Here is an 18,913-nt window from a genome sequence, read left to right as displayed (position 1 = left end):
AGCTGTGCTTCCAGGAGCAGATTCTGTAGAGAGTGCTGTGTTGGGCACCTCTGATGTGATGGGTATTGTGTTGGTGACAGTAGAACTGGAGGGGACAGTTGTTTCATCTGGAGAGGGAATCCCACTGGACACCGTCTCTGCTGCAGTTGAGCCACTGGGGGAAGGTGAGAGAGATGATGTGGTCACCTCAGTGACTGTGGTTTGAGCTGTGCTGCTGGTCTCTGTGTTCCTAGAGAGGTCTTTCTGAGATGTTGACAATTCCACAGTAGCAGTGAGAGGTGATGTCACTGTTGAAAGAACAATTGGTGAATTCGTCTTGAAGCCATCAGTATTGACAGATACAGAACTTTGAGAAAAATTTGGCAATGTGTTCTCAGTATTTTCTGAGGTGGAATCTGTAGAGAATGCTGCCATTGACACCTCTGATATGTTTGGTTTGGTGGTGGAGGCACTGGAGGTGGAGTGGTTCGTAGTTTCTTCTGGAGATGATAGTGCTTGGGACCCTGTCTGTGCAGGAGTTGAGCCACTTGGGGAAGTAGTAAAACGTGATGTGGTCACCTCTGTGAGTGAGATTTGAGGTGTGCTGCTTGTCTCCACGGTTTCAGTGTGAAGGCTCTGAGAAGATGTTGTCAGTTCTTGAGTAGTAGTGGTGTGTGTTGTGACTGTTGACAGGACATTTGGTGAATTCCTCATTGACACATTAATTTAGGCTTGTTTCTAACTAGTTTTTATAACTTAAACTAACCCATAGCTTTTAATCTATGTGTTTTACTTGTTCAGTTATCTTTACTCTGTCTGCCTTCACATCTGACTGGTGACTCACCTTTCTCCCCCCCCCCCCAGACCTCTCTATTCCCAGAAGTCCTGACTAGCCTCTTCCCACCTACCTGTTGGCCATTCATACTCTGCATTTGTTTAACTAGGTAAAGATTTGTTGCTGTTTTTACGCTGCCTGCCTAAGGCACCTGATTGGTCTAATGAAAAGCTGAATGGTAAATTGCTAAGCAGTAGAGGGATTGGTTTGGCAGGCAGGCAGAGAGGATTTATAGGAGGAAAACCCTAGGTTTGGGAGCAGAGAGAATGAGGGAGAAAGAGAGGGAAGCACCCGGGGCAGCCAGCTGCCTGTCAATGAGCTATGGAGTAGGAAATACAGAATGAAGGTTAAAAATAAAGTCCCAAGGCAAAACATCTCTATGAAGAGAAACTGGTTAATTTAAGTTTAAAAAGGTAGCCAAAAACTAACCTCAAATCTTGCCTAACATTCACAACTAATAATAAGTATCCATGTAGTGTTTAGGAGCTGGTTAGTGGCCAAAACAAACAAAAAAAATCAAACAAACAAAAGTAAGCAAGCAAACAACAACAACAAACCCCCTGCTACAAGGACACCCTTTTCACACCATTTTATCTACAAGTAGCAACTCTGCTCTGGAATTGTACAGTGTATGTGACCTACAGAGTCCCTGAGGGCAGCTTATTTTCACAGGACAGAGAGAGAGAGGAGAGAGAGAGAGGAGACAGATTCATGCACAAACTAACAAGGTTGAGCTGCAGAGGGTACAAACACCATGTGAGGGTTAAGAACACAGCAACTGATTAATATCCAAAGCGTACTTACATCCACCTCACAACATCTGCACAAATAAGGGCCACTACCCCTGCTTTCTGCACAAGTAGGGGCCTCTTAGAGACCCGGCTTTTCCAAAATTTTCAGCTCTAAAAGCCAGGACTACAATACCCAAGTTCCTAACCTCCACGTCATAGTTCTCCATGTCCTTCAGCGCCATGTTGTGTAGGAAGTTAAGGCCTACCAGGCTGAGACTTGTCAACCTGGAGTCTTCCTGGCACTGTCCTGCCTTGCCAGAGGGGTGGTCCAGCGACGTCAAGGGATCAGAGCATCTGGGTGCTGGCAGTGTAGAAAAGGGTTTCCCTGTTGCTGTTTCCCTTTCATTGGATTCCTGGCTTCTGTGTCCTTGATGCCGCTCCTTCTTACCCCCTCCCCCCTGGGAGCAGTTAAGACCCAGCAACATCTGGCACCCATAACAGGGATTTCTAGCACAGGATTTGAGCTTGCTTGACTGTTCAGAGTCCTTTTTTTCTTTCCGTCGTGGCTGTAATTTTTTTTTTTTCCCAGAACAGGTTTAGTCGCCTCCCTCTCCTCACCCGCGGTGCTGGACGGTGTGCCTGACATGGTGTAAATCAGTGAGAAGGCCCCTCCATGTTGTGTGTTCTCAGTCCCTTCAGTGGGAAAGTGTTGGGACCCCTGTACTCTACTTTTGTGTGACGTCTGTCATGTTTGTCTGCCTGTCTGATTGGAACTCCTAGGTCATATAGTGAGTTTGAAGTCAACCTCAACTACATAGTGAAACTATTTATCCAAACTCCACCCCAAAATGAAGAGAGAAAGTAATCCTAGAGCTGGGACTGTGGCTCAGTGATAAAACACGAACTTTAGAAGTGTGAAGCTCTGGGCTGTCTATGCCAGGATTATAAAGAGCAGGACTTTTCTGACTTGAGGGTATCTTCCATGAAATGAAAAAGGCAGAATTAACCTGGAGTTGTGAACAGACCACGGTGACTTCCACAAGGGGAGGCAGTGGCTTACTACAGAGGTAACACTTTGCTCTTGGGTTACGGCAGTCCCTGCTAGCCTCATGGAATCTATTCCAAGAACTTAGTGGATGCCTGAAACCTTGAACAATATCCCCCTAATAATAGAATGATTTTCCCTATACGTACACATATGTTAAAGTTTAATGTATAAATTAGGCATAAGAAGAGGTTAGCAGCAATAGTAACAGAACAATAATAGTAACTTTGTAATGTTATTTAAAACCTATGAATTATTCATTTCTGGAATTTTCCATCTAATGAGCTTAAACTTAAATTGACTCCAGGAAGATATTTTATAGCATTGTTATTTTTTGAACTGAAATGGAATTTCTCCTTTTTCCTTGTGCTGAAAATGGAAACAAGAGCATTGGGAATTCCAGACAAGCCCTGTACTCACCTCTGGGCTTCAAGCCTTTTTTTCAGCCTGAGCGCTTACAAGTAGTTGGAAAGCAGCCAGCTCACAGAGAGATGAACTGCCGAGAAGGAGTTCAGGTTCATGTACAACCTTAGAATTGCCCCGACTGGTTCTTTCTCTCCTCCCGTCTCTATCTCCACAACACAATGGTCTCAAATTCACAGTCATCCTCCGGCCTCAACCTCCCTAATGTGGGATCATGGGTGTAAACTGCCACACCCAGGTCCTTCATTCCCTTCTTAAGAGTGCCATTCAGACTTTCAAGGGAGAGGGGGCTCTGAATCACCTCAGTTTACACAAACCAAGGGACTCACTTGTAAGTCTGTGGACTTCATTAATAGCCATTGCTTCCTGGGGAACTTTCTAAACTGCTGCAGACAAACGGGTGGACTCAGCTGCAGAGTGAGCGCCTTACTGGAAACTCTGAGCAGACACTGGAACATTGTGGAGTGCCGGCTCTACATGACTTTGTCTAGGATTTAGAAGAAGGATGCTTTTTGACTGATTTTATAATGCTAATGTTACTGTAACATTAAAACTATACAAGCCAGACGGTGGTGGCACATGCCTTTAATCTCAGCACTCTGGAGGCAGAGGCAGGCGGATCTTTGTGAGTTGGAGACCATCCTGGTCTACACGAGCTAGTTTCAGGACAGGCTCCAAAGCTACAGAGAAATCCTGTCTCGAAACCCCTGCCCCCAAAATTAAAACTATACAAAGACAATTCAGAAAGAAAAGCTAAGATGAATAAATCTTGGAATTAACATACCCAGAAATATCCTAGACAAAATATTAGCAAGTCCAACCCAGCATTAGATTTTTAAAAGTATATTAGAGACAAGCCAAATTTAAACCATAAATGTACAATGAATGTAAGACCTAATGAAAAATCACCATAGAAACCACTAGGAGGAGGGAAAGTGACCATCCAGGGACTTAAGTTACTTAAAAGCTACTCATTATTCTGCCTTCCTTTTAAGTCCTAAAGGCCAGATGTGGTTATTCACACCTGTAAACCCCACACTTGGGAGGCTGAGACAAGAGGATTGATTATGAGTTTGATGCCAAGTTGAATAATTTGAAGAAAAAAAGCAAGCTCTGGGCTGCTGAAATGGAGCAGAGGTTAAGGCGCTTGATGACCTGAGTTCGATGGTCAGGATCCACATAGTGGGGAAGGGAAAACTGACTCCCACAAGTTGCTCTACGACCTCAACATGCATACCATGGTGTGTGTGTATGTGTACGCGCGTGTGTGTGTGCGTGCACACACGCGCTTTCACACATACATGCATGGACACACATATAAGCTCAAATGTAAACAAACTAGTTTCTACCAAACTGTTAACCTTTTGTCTCTACCAGTATAGCATAATAAACACTATAACATGGTCAGTAAAGATAAAGCGGTGGAGGCATTTCCTGTAAAATTAGGGATCCAGCCAAGATGCTGCCAGCCAGTCCTCATTGCTGCTAGGATGGAGGACTTGGCAGGTGCGGTGCAGGAAAAATCAACAAATGATGTGCAGAATTTCTTTTTTATATAGGAACGGAAGAAGAAAACCATGGTTGTTTGAAGATAACATAATCACTGACATAAGAAAGCCAAGTGGGGCTGGGGTGCTTGTAGCTTCCAGCCCCACATGCCATCCCCATAACCAGTACAAAACCAGAAATCTCAAGAAGGAAAAGAGGAAGGGAAGAAGGGGGAGAGGCATAGGGAGAGTAGGAGATGGAGAGAGGGGAGGGGGAAAGAACAACCATTTTTGTATCTATAAATTATTAACAAAGTTTTATATATATATGATCAAATTTTGAAACAACTTCTTTCCTAAATGTTAGTGAAATACAAATGTTTTAAAAACTGTAATGTTGGGGCTGGAGAGGTGGCTCAGCTGTTAAGAGCACTGGCTGCTCTTCCAGAGGTTCTGAGTTCAATTCCCAGCAACCACATGGCGGCTCACAGCCATCTATACTGATATCTGGTGCGCTCTTCTGGTGTGCAGCCATACATGCAGGAAGAACCCTGCAGACATAATAAATAAATAAATAAATAAATAAATAAATAAATAAATAAATAAATAAATCTTTTTTTAAAATCTGTAGTATTTATGTAGTAATACAAAGTCCTGAGGACAAATATAACTAAAGATATGTTTCATCTTTAAGGGCAAAGTCACAAATAGCCTCACTGAAACATGTAAAAGAAGACATGATCATTTTACTCTTTGGGGAAACATAGTTAAAAAAAAAACAAAAAAAAATCCATAGTCTTATTGTATAGATATTGTTCTTTTCCCCAAGATTTTCCTATGTTTCATATGTGTGTGAGAAATTGCCTCCGTCAGGTTGGCCCATAGACAAGCCTGCGGACATTTTCTTGGCTAATGATGGATGTGGGAGGGTCTATCTCACTGTGGACAGGGTGTCCAGGCTTGTATAAGAAAGCAGGCCGAGGAGGCCATGGGAAACAAGCCAATAAGCAGCAGTTCTCTGCCTTCTCTGCATCAGCTCCTGCCTCTTGTTCCTGCCCGACTTCCCTCAGTGTAAGCTGAAACAAACTCTTTCCTCCCCAAGTTGCTTTTGGTCATGACGTTTTCTCACAGCAATAGAAACCCTCACTAAACTGGACAATAATCCCAGCACATGGGAGGTGGAGGCAGGTGGATCTCTGTGAGCTCGAGGCCAGCCTGGTCTACAGAGAGAGTTCTGGGACAGCCAGGACTACGCAGAGAAAAAGAAACCCTAACTAAGACAGTGTGCTTGTGTACAAGTGTGCACGTGTGTGTGTGCAGCCTCACTTAGCCAGTCCATCATTTTAACCTTGCCTTACACCATGAGTGTTTCTCTGTATCACTATATATATATATATATATTCATTTATATTTTTTAACTCACTGCTGGGTAACGTGGCTGTGTCAGGGCTATAACTTCATTGACTACCTCTGCACGTCACGGTCAGCTTTGTTCCCATTATTTCAGCTTATTTCCTAAATATAAGTTTCTTTTAGAATTAATGGTTAATGCCATCGTATAAAGTTCATGTTATTCACACGTAGTGAGAACTAATTTATGACAAAACTGCACTTGGGCTGACACTGAGAGTCTAATTTTCTAGGTGTGGATGGGATCTGGGAATTTGTATTTTAGTGGTATCCAAATTGATTCTGGTCTCTGTGGCCTATGGACCACATTTTAGGAAACACTGTTCCTAAAGTAAACCGATGAATGTGGAAATAAGACGAGAATATATATCTCTCACACTCTAAGAGACTGGACCTCAAAGCCAAAATTAATAATATACCTTCAGACTTAAGACTTCTAGCCCACTGTGTGCCCAGCCTGTTGGTTTAACCTGCCTTTAAGAGAACAAGGTTAACAGCCAACCTTGTCTTTGTTGAAAGCAACAATAGGTTGAAAATCCACCTTATAACACAGAAGTCTACGTGGGCGCTGGCAGCAGCGTGTGGGTATGGCCTGGTAGCATTCATTCGTTTGGTTTTTGTTATCTGGGTGAGCGGGGGTCGGTTGGAGTGACTTAGTCCCTTGTGAAATTGTTAAAGATTTCTGTGAGTGTTTCCCATCCCTTCCACCTTTGGTGCTTTCTGCGTTGTAAATACAGAGCCAAAGCCTTCGGTTAGGAACAGACAGACACATTCAGGCAGGCAGAGATTCATACTCACACAACAGACAAAGAGAGAGATGCAGGAGGAGAGAGGAGTGGAGAATTTAAACCTGGGCTCACTCTTGGTAAAAAGACCTGGGGTGGGGGAGGGGCCATCCTCCAGGAAACTTCCTGACTTTCCTGGTCCCCATCCCAAGTGATAAGTGGCAGAATCTCCAGGACAGGCTGTCCCCTGTCCAGGGTCCTGCCTGCTGTCCACTAGCAGGCTTTTCTCTCCCCCGTGTCCTGTCTGGTCACTCACAGGCTACCCCTCCGCCCTGTGTCCTGTCTCTTTCTGCACCCCTCCTTGTCCTCAAACAACCTCATTCAGGACTCATTGGCTTTAAGCTGTGACTATCTGCCTAGCGTCTTCTAGCTCTGGGCTGAAGTATTGTCTTGATTGGTTGATGCTCACCACATGACGCCTCTACTCTCCACCACAGCCATTTCACCAAAACCAGACTCTCCGAAGAACCACACATAACTGTCCCCTGGAGCCCCAGTGGCTCCAGTGGCTCTGTGTCGCCTGTCTCCACCCATCCGTTCATTTGTTATCTCTCTAGTGTGTACCCAATGAGGCCTTCAGCCTTCTCTCCTTCCCCTTAATATTCACACAGCATCGTCCTCTCAGGGGTACAGTTTCAGGGCCCCTCCCTCCACGTCCCCTGCTGCCCCGCCCCAGACGGAGCAGTACTGCCTCTGGGTGACATCTTCAGGTCTTTCCCTCTTTCTATCTATGTCCACACATCTCAAGCTTTCACCCACATCCCGAGCTCCCTTTCCAGCGCCACTGCGTAGCTTCTGCTCTGGAGTCTGCCCAAGCTGAAACGTCCATCTTGTTAATTGTTCTGGGATTAGCAGTTCCCAGAAGTCCTGGCTGGAACCCTCTGACTCACCTTCCACTTCTTCCTCTTCCCTGTCCCCTGCATTACAGTTTGATACCGACTATCGTTCCCCCAAATGACTCCTCCAATCGTGTCCCCCTGTTCTCTTTGCTGGGTCATTCTCACTTCCCCCTCCCCCATTGCTCTTCCTAAGTTTTCTGTTCCCTGCTTTGGATATGATGTGAGTTTGTCTCTCAGTGGCTCATCTGCTGGAAGCTTGCATCTAATATGACAGTGAGACCTTTACAAGGAAGGTTTGAGGGGAGCCGTTGCGTCAGCTGGAAACAGGTCCTGGGAAGGGATTACGGGACTCCCTTCTCTCTGGCCTTCTGTTTTGGTCGAGTGACCACTCACTTTCATATATACTCTTACTGGCCTGCCATGAGCTCCCCAGAGCTTATATTTATACTATATTTGCATTCCAAACCGTGAGCTAAATAAAATTCTTTTCCTTATTCACTTAACACGCCTGTGGGATTTTTGTTCCAGTAACGGAAAGTTGGCTAATACATTCCCAATCGATGCTTCCCACGCACTGCTGTTGGATTGATTTTAGTGACAAGGACCAGGAAAAACGGCTCTATATTGCCTGCTCTGGAAGGAAATTGCTTGAACACTGAGGACATGATTCAGCTGCCACATAAGATCCATGGAGACTGGTCACTTCTTCATAGCTGTGATACAGTGCATAGATTAGGATCCCAAAGCAGTTGTTGGAGGGAGGCCACTTGCTAATGACTGACCTTCTTCTGGTCGGTATGCGTGACACGGTGGCTTCTGTAAGAAGACATAGACATTCTCAAAGCATTCTTGGACTCAGGGTAGTTTTGTGGACGGCATGTCTCCACGTTGAGTCTTGGAACATCAGCCTGACTTTGGGACTAACTAGCCCATACACCGAACTGCTTTTTTTGCCCTTGGTAGCACATTTGAACCCTATGAATAATAAAAATACTAATTTTCCATCATTCTTTATGCCATATGTCACTAATAGTGTGCCCTATTGCACAGTGAGAAACCTAAGGCTAAAAAACTTGCCCAACTTCTCCTGTAAAAACTTGAAGCTGTGAGCTGCTGCTCAGCTTCAGGACCACCACATCTGGAAGTGTCGAAATGGGATGAGTTGTGGGGTTGACCTGCCCCAGGTTCTTGGCCTGCCATGTTGATGCGGAACCAGGCCTGAGGATAAGTCGGGCAAAGAATGTGACACTGGGACCTTTCCGACTATTCCCTGGCTCTTCTTCCTAGGATGATCAAGGTGAGTTGTGGGCTGATGTCCCTTTGGGGTGGCAAAACCACTGTCTGAGGATACATGTGGTCTGGCCTAAAATGGAAAAGTTCTGAAGTTCTGAGAGGAGACGCTTTATCCAGGGATGGAGAGGCCATTGGAACCAGCTCTGACGTGGACCAGCTCTGACGTGGACTGGTTCTGACGTGGACCAGCTCTGACATGGACCAGCTCTGATGTAGACCAGCTCTGACGTGGACCAGCTCTTGATGTGGACCGGCTCTGACATGGATCGGCTCTGACGTGGACAGGCTCTGACGTGGACCAGCTCTGACGTGGGGCTGTGCCTCACAGCTATGTCCTGGAGACACCCTCTGACCTTTCTAGCCTCAACAGTGTCGTGCCTCCCGGCTGTGTGGTACTTCTCAGGGCTTCAGGGATGGCTTTGAAAGTGAAAACAGGTGTCACTCTTTGCAGTGGCCCTCTGGTGACTCCACAGGCATGAGAAGGCAATGGGTGTGTTGTTGATTAAAGAGGAGTGGTGAAGATGACAAAAGAGAACATTCCAGAAGGGTGGGGTGTCATACTCAGAGACACCCAGTGAAAACAAAACCTTCACCTTGCAGGTTCTGTGGGCTGAGGCTACATCTTAGCACCTGGCCTGTTTGTCTTGGGTTTCTCCTGGAACTAGAGGTGAAAGACACACAAACCATATCTCCCACAATGCATCACTTCCCCACTTTCCTTTCTTGGCTGGTGAGCTCTCTGTAGGGTTGCCTGGGAGAGAGTAGAGTCCAAGCGGAGAGCCCTACGGTGCCTGCTGAGCAGCAAATGCCGTGGAAAGTTGAAGAAGTTGAGGGAAGAAGAACCAGCCTTCACCCTCTGCGAGGAGCTGAGGGCTATCTGTGTGCATACCAGCCTCAGAAGCAACCCACCACTGTGCGTTTCTCTTTTATCTGTCTTAGAATTCAAGACGAGGGAAGAGACTAACTGGAAATACTTGAGAGAGTCTGGATGGGCTAGGCTTCACTGGATGAGGTCATCAGGCCATCAGTTCTTTTGAATGTACTCCCCAGGTCCTGGCTTTTAGTGCCTTCAAATGAGGTTGGATGGAGAGTTAGGTGGCACCCAATTTTCCTGCAATTGTCATGCTAACCCGAGGACCAGAAAGAGGTCCACAAGACAGATACATGACCTGAGAAGTGCCCCTTCCAAAAGCATACTTGCTACTAGTAGCTGAAGGACCCAAGAGCAAACTTAGGCTAGGTAGATATGCCCAACTCAGATGGGAGCCAAGAAAAGCAGGCTCTAAACCCAAGATGGCAGCGACTGGCAGCCACACTTCTGAGAACTGAAGCTGGGCTGGTAAGGCAGAGGTTATGGTAGGTCTCGGCACTTCACAGATCGTCCTGGAGTTTCTGGATGCATCATCTCCCACACTCTGGGAGAAATGAGGAGAAGTGACCTCACCCCAAGACGATGCCGCAGGTGAAGAAGCACCTGGATGACCGCCCTCGTTTGATGGCTCCAGCAGACGCAGCTGGAAAGGAAGGCTGAGCCTCAATTTTAGTGTCCACTGTAGGAAGTGGCTTCTGGAAGGTCTTCTTTGGTGACACAGACTTAAGGTTTTAAGGTCAGCACAACGGTGTGGCTTCCCTACTGTGAGAGGAGATGAGATCACTTGAGGAAGTCGGGATAACGATAGGGACATTATTGCATGGTTCCCTTGAACTCTCTTCAGAAGAGGACTTGACTTGTGACAGAAGGGGAGTGTTCATGGAGGAACAATGGTGACTTGTTGAGACTCCTGTCCGGCATGGTGCTTTTAGCTTCCCCTAACAAGATTCTTTCCGAGCTGGATGAGGGCAAGAAATAGCAGAAGCCAAAGTGCCTCAGGGCCAGCATCTAGAGTGACACTGGTCAACATTTGCTGCATGACTTGGATTACTCAGGGTGTGTCTAGGAAACTGGGACAATGACAGATACTTGTAACATCCACAAGGCAACATCTGTGAAGCACTTAGCCTCCACCCAAGCTCACCAGGTGTCATTTGGCATTTCTGTGTCTCTGCAGAGTTGCTACTATGCCTTCCTCTGCTGCCTTCACCCTCCCCAGCTCCCTTCTCCGTCACCCAGCCATCATCATCTGCCTGAAGCCTCACTGGCTCCTGGCTGCTTTTTCATTCCACTGCAACCCCACCATGTCCAGGACAATCGTTAGAAAGAACTTTCGAGAGCCTGCGCAGGTCGCTCCTTGACTGACAGCCACTCACTGCCCGCCCATGTTAACGACTTAAAATCCGTAATCCATCCCTCAGCCCGCCGGCCCTGCAGGATCTGGCATCTGCCACCCCTTTAGACCGCCAAGGGGCCAGTCTCTTTGGGAATGTTCCACATGGCCTTGCCCTGATGACTCATGCTTGGCATGGCGTCCCATGTTTTCTCCTCAGCCCTCCGGACTCAGGTCACACACACAACAGCTCCTAGGGAGGCCTTCCCAGACTCAATCTAAACCAAGCCCCCTCAACATCTCCTTTACACTCCTCCTTCCCTGGGGACATTTCTGCAACTCTTTCATGCCTGTCTGCATCTGGCAAGATTGTAGCTTCAGGATGCTGGGCCAGGGGCACCTGAGAACAATGTCGGGCCCACAGAGGAGGCACACCTCTCATGGTCCTTTAAATTAGCAACTGAGTGAGCGATGGCTCTCCCTTGTCAACATTTCTGTTCTTTCCTCTAGGGCTGGGGCAGGCTCTCGCGTGTGGCAAGGGAAACCTGGTTTGTTCTCCCAGCTGCCTCCCTTCTGGGTCATAGGCCTGAACCAGGTCACCTAAGTTAGAGAGCTTTGGGAGGCAGTGACCATGACTTAATCCATCTTCGTGTCTGAAGTCACTGGTGTGCGTAGGCTTTCAGGAAGCGAAGCAAACAGCTTGGAAGCCTGAGTTGCTCTGAGCCTGAATTCACCACGTGGCGCTGTTTGGAGTCCAAAGTACAGAGTTGCTCAGTGTGTCCTTAAACATACACACATGGAGAGGCCAGAGCTGCCCACCACACAGACCAGGGAGGGCCCGCTGTGAGCACAGCCACCCTCGTTAGAGGTTTTAGGTGTCACAACTGCCCCATTCCTAGGAAAATGCTAAGAGCAAAACTTGAGGTGCCGACAAGTTGCGCTCATTTTGGTTCGGCTACTGTGTCGATGCCAGAAAATAAATGGGCTCAGCCTAGCAGAAAGATACATAATGAAGGCGAAGGTTGAAACCAGGAGGCTCCTGACCGGCCTGTAACCTGAACGCAGACCCAGTAGCAAAGGCAATCTCTTTAAGCACAGAAAAGACCCAACCGTTTCTTGGCCTCTCCTGGCAACGAAGACACAAGCCACTCATTCGTTAAGCAGGAACCGGGCCATCCTGTCTCAGAAGCCAGGGCATAGCGGGGACTGCCCAGGAAAAAGACCCCGGGAAACAGCAGTCAGCTTTGGCGCCGTGGCAGTGCCGTCCTTCTCGGTAAGTTCAGCCAATAAGCCACATTCAGAATAAAGCTGGAGAACATGCGCAAGTACTTGTAAGCCCTGGGGCGCTCATACCTGCCACCTGAATCAACAGAGGTGCCCAGTCTATTTCCTGGCTCCATTGTATGTACCCCCTGCCTCTTAACCCCGCCCCCCATCAGAAGGATCCCTCTGGAAGAAGTTTGTATGGCTCCTCTCAATGCGATCTCGCTATCGTTATGATGACAACGCCACATTATAGGACACTGAGACCTTAGAGCTGAGTTCCTCCCCTGTCACACCTGTTGCCGAGCCCGTGGCCTGCATCTCCTTGCTTTTCACGGCAGGACCTCTTGTACAAAGGTCCTCTTTTTTTTGGATGTCACTGGGCAGGAGTGGGGGCCTTCGGTGAGTAGGGTCTGATGGGCCTGTGAAGTTTGAGTGGCCTCGACTGCGGGCTGGGGAGTCAACAAGACTGGATGTTTTCTGAAAGAAGACCAACGGCCCCTTCCGCTGCATGCCCTGTGGCCATGGATCTCCTCCTCCACCCCTGCACCAGCTGTGGCCTCAGAACCTCCCAGCAGTTACTCAAGGTGGTGATGTCACCTCTGTTACTAGGTCACTGACTGGTCCTAGCGGGAGAAACAAGGAAACATGGCCGCCGGGCTTCCTTCTGAGTCATTCCTGCCAGGAGCCACAGAGTTGTGCTCCTGGTCCATCCACCTCTGTCCTCACTTTCACTCTGGAGAGACCCGGCTTTACTGGAAATGGCTTCACCTCTACTCCTCTTCCGTGAGAGTTCTGTGCTTTTCACCTGACCTGGGGCCAAGAGCTCCAACACCTTCAGAAGTGGCTGGAACCAGGGGAAGGTCCTGCCAGCATGTGTGAACAGGCAGCTCAGACCCAGACATATGCGGGGCCTTAGTAGAACCCTCAGGGAGTCTGAAGGAACAGGACTGAAGGGTCCCGGAGCCTCAGAAGCTGCCTTAAGCAGGTTAGTGACTGGATTTTCCCAGAAAGCCGCTTGTAATTCTCCATCTCCTGCTCTACGCTCCACTGCCACCCTCCCCACCCTCCTGGATCTGCTCCTGTACAGCAGGACTCAGCTCCAGGACCAGCCACACTTCCCTGAGTCATTCATCTCCACCACCCTCCCTTCCTTCTCTGGCCACAGCCCCCTCTCTCTCTCTGTCACCTGCACCCTGCATCCTCTCTACAGAACACAGAGTAATGATCCAAATACTTCAAGGCAGCTGGAGAGCTGGTAACAACACTTTTGAAGTTAACTTTGGAAAGAGTTTTACAAATATCTTTTATTTATTCCTTGACAATTTCATGTAACTAAATAATGAATCTTGATCATATCCACACCCAATAGATGATAGATAGATAGATAGATAGATAGATAGATAGATAGATAGATAGATAGATAGATATGTGAAAATTTCTCACACTATAGCTCAAGCTAGCCCAGACCTCCTGAGTGCTAGGATAGACTTGAATCATCAAACCTGGCTTTTTTTAAAATGCTTGTTTTTACATGTATGAGTATTTTGCCTAAATATATGTTTGTGTGTCTAATGTTCACAGAGGTCAGGAGGAAGTATCAGGTCCCTACATTATACACAGCCTTGAGCTGCCAAGTGGGTGCTGGGAATTAAACCTGGGTCCTCGAGAAAAGCAACCAGTGCTCTTAACCTCTGAGCCATTTCTCCAGCCCTTCAGACCTGGTTCAGATCTGGCTCTAAGAGCTTGCAGCTTGTTTCCACTGCTGTTCTGTTTGGTTTTGTGACTCTCAGGATTGAACTCTGGGCTTTAGGCTTGTTAGACAAGCGATCTATCACAAAGCTACATCCCAAGTGCTAGAGCTGACATTTTACTTTATGTTTTGAGATTGGGATCATATAGCCAAGCTGACCTTAAACCAGCTCTCTATATTGCTGAGGATGACTTTGAACTCCCAATCCACTTGTCTCTACCTCCCAAGGGCTAGGATTACAGATACCATGTCCAACCCCAAGAGTTGAATTGAAACCACAGAATGTAAAAATTTAAGAACTGGGCAGAAGGCGTAGTTTAATAGTACAGAATATATGATTAGCTCAAGCAAGGACCTGGGTTCGCCCTCCAGCACCACAGAAACAAAAGCAAAGCCGGCCTGGGGTGTGGTGGTTAGTATAGTGCTTTCTGAGCATGCGCTAACCCCTTTCAATCCTCAGTACCACACAAACTTAAGAATTTGTTGTGGTAGTTGCTGTTGCCTTGAGTCTCTCTATGTAACCCTCGCTGTCCTTTAATTCACAGAGCCCCACCTGCCTGCCTCTGTCTCCCCAATGCTGGGATTAAAGGCGTGCATCACCATAACCCGGAAATGTAGGAATTTAGAAAATCGTATTGTGGCTTTCACTCCTTTGCTTTGAATGTGGAGAACAGAGGTCCTGAGAGTTAGGGTAAAACTCGCACTCAGAACCAGGACGGTTAGCAGCAAAGGTCAAAGCAACACGGCTCCCATGGCAACCCTTTCTTCCCAGCCATGGAGAAAGCCCTGGGAAGCTGGCCCTTCATACTGTTCCTTCTGGCTCCCCGAAGGACCTCCCCAGGGAGCCACGTCTATTTCAGCCTAGGTTCTGTCTTCACACCTGCTGGCAGGACCCCTCCCCATCCTGGGCCACGTCTGAAGGTAACACTCCTTACTTCACAGGCGTGGGAGCCCCGAAGGCAGGTGGTTGCGGGGAGCTGCGTTTACTCTTTGACAAAACGTCAAGGAAAGCTAGCGCACGCCTGTAATCTCAGTGCTCAGGGGGCTGAGGCAGGAAGATTACAGATTCAGGATTGATTTAAGCTTCATACCGAGTTACATAGTGAGAACCGCTCTCTAAGAGGAGGAGGGGAGCGAGGTAGAGGAGGGATGAGAGACGAGCTGTCCCAGTTTTCTAGCGACCGCCCCACGCTCTGGATGAAGTGCCCCTCTAACCTGCTCCCTGGGAAATACTGCCTTCAGCGGGAGCTTCCCAGACCTGTTGAGATGGGCAAAGAACTCTGACTCTGATCTGGGTTCCTGGTGCCTCGCCCTTCACAGAACACCCAGGCACCCCGACGCACAGAATGAAACCTCAGTTTGGAGTCAGACCTGGAGCTAGGGAAGTGACAGGAAGAAGTCTCGGGGACCTGGGGACCATCCCCAACAGGCCCCGTGCCCATCTCATCAAAGTTTAGGAATGGCAGGAGGCTTTTTAATTTTGGAGACAGCACACTGGCTGCTCTCAGCATCTCTGCTGCTTCTGCCTGGCTTCTGTCCCCACCACTCTCCGAGCTGACCTGCCTCCTTCCTTTCCATTCTGATTTTTTCCCCTTTATGTTCGCTTTGCTTTGAGTCATTGATTTCTCATGCATCTTGTTCTCTGATTTGACATCTTTGTAAGAGTTTCTCTTTTGCGCCTGTCACCAGCTTTTCTGTTTTCCCCTCGCTGTTTCTCCTCAACTCTTTTGCTATGGTTCTGCCTCTTTCACTCTCTATAAATGAAGTTCTGATACCCTTCACCATGGGTTCCCCAAACCAGACCACCCCTGTCCCCGAGACATCTATCTTTTGCTCTGCCTCTTCTGTCTTTCTAGTGTTTGTCCCTTTTTGTCTTTCGTCTTCCTCCTCGTCCCATACCCAGCCATTCACACTTCTTTCTCTCCCCCTGCTCCTTCTCTCTCCACACTCCTCTCTTCCTCCCTCCTTCCCTGGAGCCAGCCTCCCCTGCCCCAGAACTCTAGTCCAGATACATCACTTACCAGCTAAACAGAAGCAGCTCAGACACAGCCAGGGGACCCTCCAGTGAGGCCCTCTCATGGCTCCACAGAGTCCCTTAGGCTCACCCAGGAAGCTCCAAAGCACAGCAGAAGCAGCCAGAGGAGCAGAGGAGCGCCTGTCCCCGCGGGCTGCTGGCCCCAAACAGGTGTATTTCCCTGTAAGGGCCAGAATGAGTACCAGGGGGAGGAGGACAAAAGAAGGCGTGGCCTCATGCCAATCATCCTTGCCCGGTCTTTTCTTTCCTCAATCCTCACTCCCCTCCCCCCACCAGGAAAAAAATTAATACCTGTACACCCATACTGCTCCTTGTCAGCTTGAGCCAAGTGGAGGGAGGGAGGGGAGGAGAGGGATGTGGGGAAAGTGAAACAAGGCTGACAGGAAGCGAGAGACACCTTCCCTTCCCGGGGACCTCTGCTCCCTCTCCTAGGTCAGCAGTGGCCACAACTACTACAGGAGTCAGTGGATCTTTTCAGAAGAAGAGGTGGGGACAATGAGGAAGAAACAGCACCGAGGAAGTGACTTCGGGGCTGTACTAACAGGAGGAGAAAAGTGAGAGTTAGGGAGCATGAGAGCGACCATGTACAGTAAAGGGGTGGAAATAAAAGTACTTTATAATCCGTCTTTAAGAAAGGGTGATGAGGTTAGACCACCTGCTCATGTCAGCACGTGAAATATGGCAGATGTCTTCTGTCCCATCTTTTGTAAGGGTGGTGAGGTTAGACCACCTGCTCATGACAGCATGTGACACATGGCAGATGTCTTCTGTCCAGGATGGGGATTACCCGAGGCCACTGGGAAAACAGTTTGAGGGATCTATTGGGATTAGCAGGGATGATGTAGAAACTGGATAGAAAACTTATCCATAACCTGGAGGTGGTAAGGGATGCTCCTACAGATCTGGGGGCTTGGATCATCCCATTTTGGAATTCACCATTTTGGGTCACCACTCAGAACTCACACTCAAGCGAGAAAGGATATGAACCCCACTGTATTCCAGGCAGGGCTCTGAAGTTGGTAGGGGGCAGTTTGTAAAGCTGTAGGAAGGATAACGAGAGGTTTTTCCTTAGCCACATCATGAAGCTGCTTCTAGCGCTTCAAAACGCCATTCTCCGAGTGTGTCTGTGGCGTGGCTGGTTCGAGAGCAAGGACAGAGCCCAAGATGAGGAGCCAGCATTTCGGCATGCTCAGGCAGAGACAGCCTTACTGTCCGACAGACAGAGTAGTGTCTGGCAGTTCCATTTCACAGGACCGCCTCAGAAGACAGTGGTAGGCTGACACCTGCTGCCCCTGGGAGGGAGACGTCCTGGTGTGGCCCAAGCTGCCACCCTTATCTTGGAGACACTATAGTACGCTGCAGAGACATGCCTGATGTCCCAGGTACCTGCTCACGGACATGCGTGGGTATGGGCGGCTGTCATTCCTCAGTCACCGCCTATCTTTTCTTTGAGGAGGTGGGGGACCAAAGTCCCTCATTTACCTCGCCAAACCACTCCATTGCTTTTTAAGAGCACAAAAGCCAGAATGGTAGAGAGAGATGTGAGGCCTCCGGCACCTTGACAGGATAGCAGGAAGTTGTCATGAAAACAGTTTGCATAGGTACCCTTGACCCTAGGGGTCAGTCTCATATATTAGCCCTTGTTTTCTTCTAAGATTTATTAATTTCTAATTCACATGCATGTGTTGATGTACACCACAGAAGCCTGAAGACCCAGACGAGGGCATCAGATCCCCTGGAACTGGAGTTACTGGCAATTGCGAGTTGCCCTGTAGGTGCTGAGAACTGAACCCAGGTTCTCTCAAGAGTGGCACATCTTTCTCCCACTGAACCATTTCTCCAGCCTCTCCAGTTCTTGCTCATGGTTTCTCCCTATTAATTTGCCACCTGGGTTTTTGTTTCTTTCAGTTTTGTTGAAACAGTGTCTTGCTATATAGCCTGGAAATTCTGATCCTCCTGCCTCAGCCTCCAGAGTGTTGAGATATTAGGATTGAGCTACCATGCCTGGCCCATCATTGTTAATGACAGTGGTGTTGCTTCTGCTTCTGGTGGTGGTGGTGGTACTGGTGCTGGTGGTGGTGGTGGTGGTGATGATGGTGGTGATGGTNTGATGGTGGTGACGGTGATGGATGATATGGTGGTGGTGATGAATGATGGTGGTGCTGGTGGTGGTGGTAGTGATGCTGCTGCTGGTGATGGAGGTAGTAATGGTGATACTGCTCATGGTGGTAGTGGTAATGATGGTGGTGGTGGTGATGATGACGATGATGGTGGTGGTGGTAGTGATGCTGCTGCTGGTGATGGAGGTAGTAATGGTGATACTGCTCATGGTGGTAGTGGTAATGATGGTGGTGGTGGTGATGATGACGATGATGGTGGTGGTAGTGGTGTTCTTTGTTTTTGTTTTATTGTTTTGGTGACACTCTCTAGATTACACCTTCTCATCCACAAAGGACAATAAAAACTCCAGGTCACACCGGAGTAACAGTTGATATCAATCTAACACAGATAATCTTCCAGGAGCTGATCAGGGCCCCTGAGCTTTAGAACGAGCTTTGTTATCCAGGGTAAGTCACAATCTCTTTCAGTCTTGTTTTTCTCATCTGAAAAAAAAATGGAGGTAATGAGCATTCTGTGAGAAAGCTGTGAGGCTGAAGTGAACTTACAACTGAGAGAGTGCTTTACCAGTGTTAGGACACCAGTAGAGGGCAGCTGGTTTGTGGCTCATCCTGACACCGTCCTGGCAGAGATAAATGCAGCAAGCAGTGAAAGAGAAAGAGTCTGAGGTTGAGACCTAAGCTTGTCTGCCCACAAAGGTCTCTCCGGCCTCA

At 48.1% G+C, this 18,913-nt stretch overlaps 1 protein-coding gene across 2 annotated transcripts in view; it reads right to left on the bottom strand.

The window, feature by feature from the left end:
* The window catches only part of Muc4 (mucin 4, cell surface associated), a 69,768-nt gene extending 53,562 nt beyond the window's left edge, over window positions 1-16,206 (bottom strand). For both annotated transcript variants that reach the window (XM_050159870.1, XM_050159869.1), the window contains exons 1-2: window positions 16,069-16,206; window positions 49-662 (exon numbers count right to left, since the gene is read on the bottom strand). In XM_050159870.1, coding sequence (XP_050015827.1) covers window positions 49-662; window positions 16,069-16,126 — 672 coding nt within the window. In that variant the 5' untranslated portion in view covers window positions 16,127-16,206. The remainder of the gene's footprint in view (window positions 1-48; window positions 663-16,068) is intronic.
* Window positions 16,207-18,913: the final 2,707 nt, after the last annotated feature.

This window comes from Alexandromys fortis, unplaced genomic scaffold, assembly GCF_014885135.2.
Source record: "Alexandromys fortis isolate MF-2015 unplaced genomic scaffold, M_Fortis_MF-2015_v1.1 scaffold_119, whole genome shotgun sequence".
In the NCBI taxonomy this organism is placed as follows: domain Eukaryota; kingdom Metazoa; phylum Chordata; class Mammalia; order Rodentia; family Cricetidae; genus Alexandromys; species Alexandromys fortis.
This window is presented reverse-complemented; position numbering and strand designations above follow the sequence as displayed.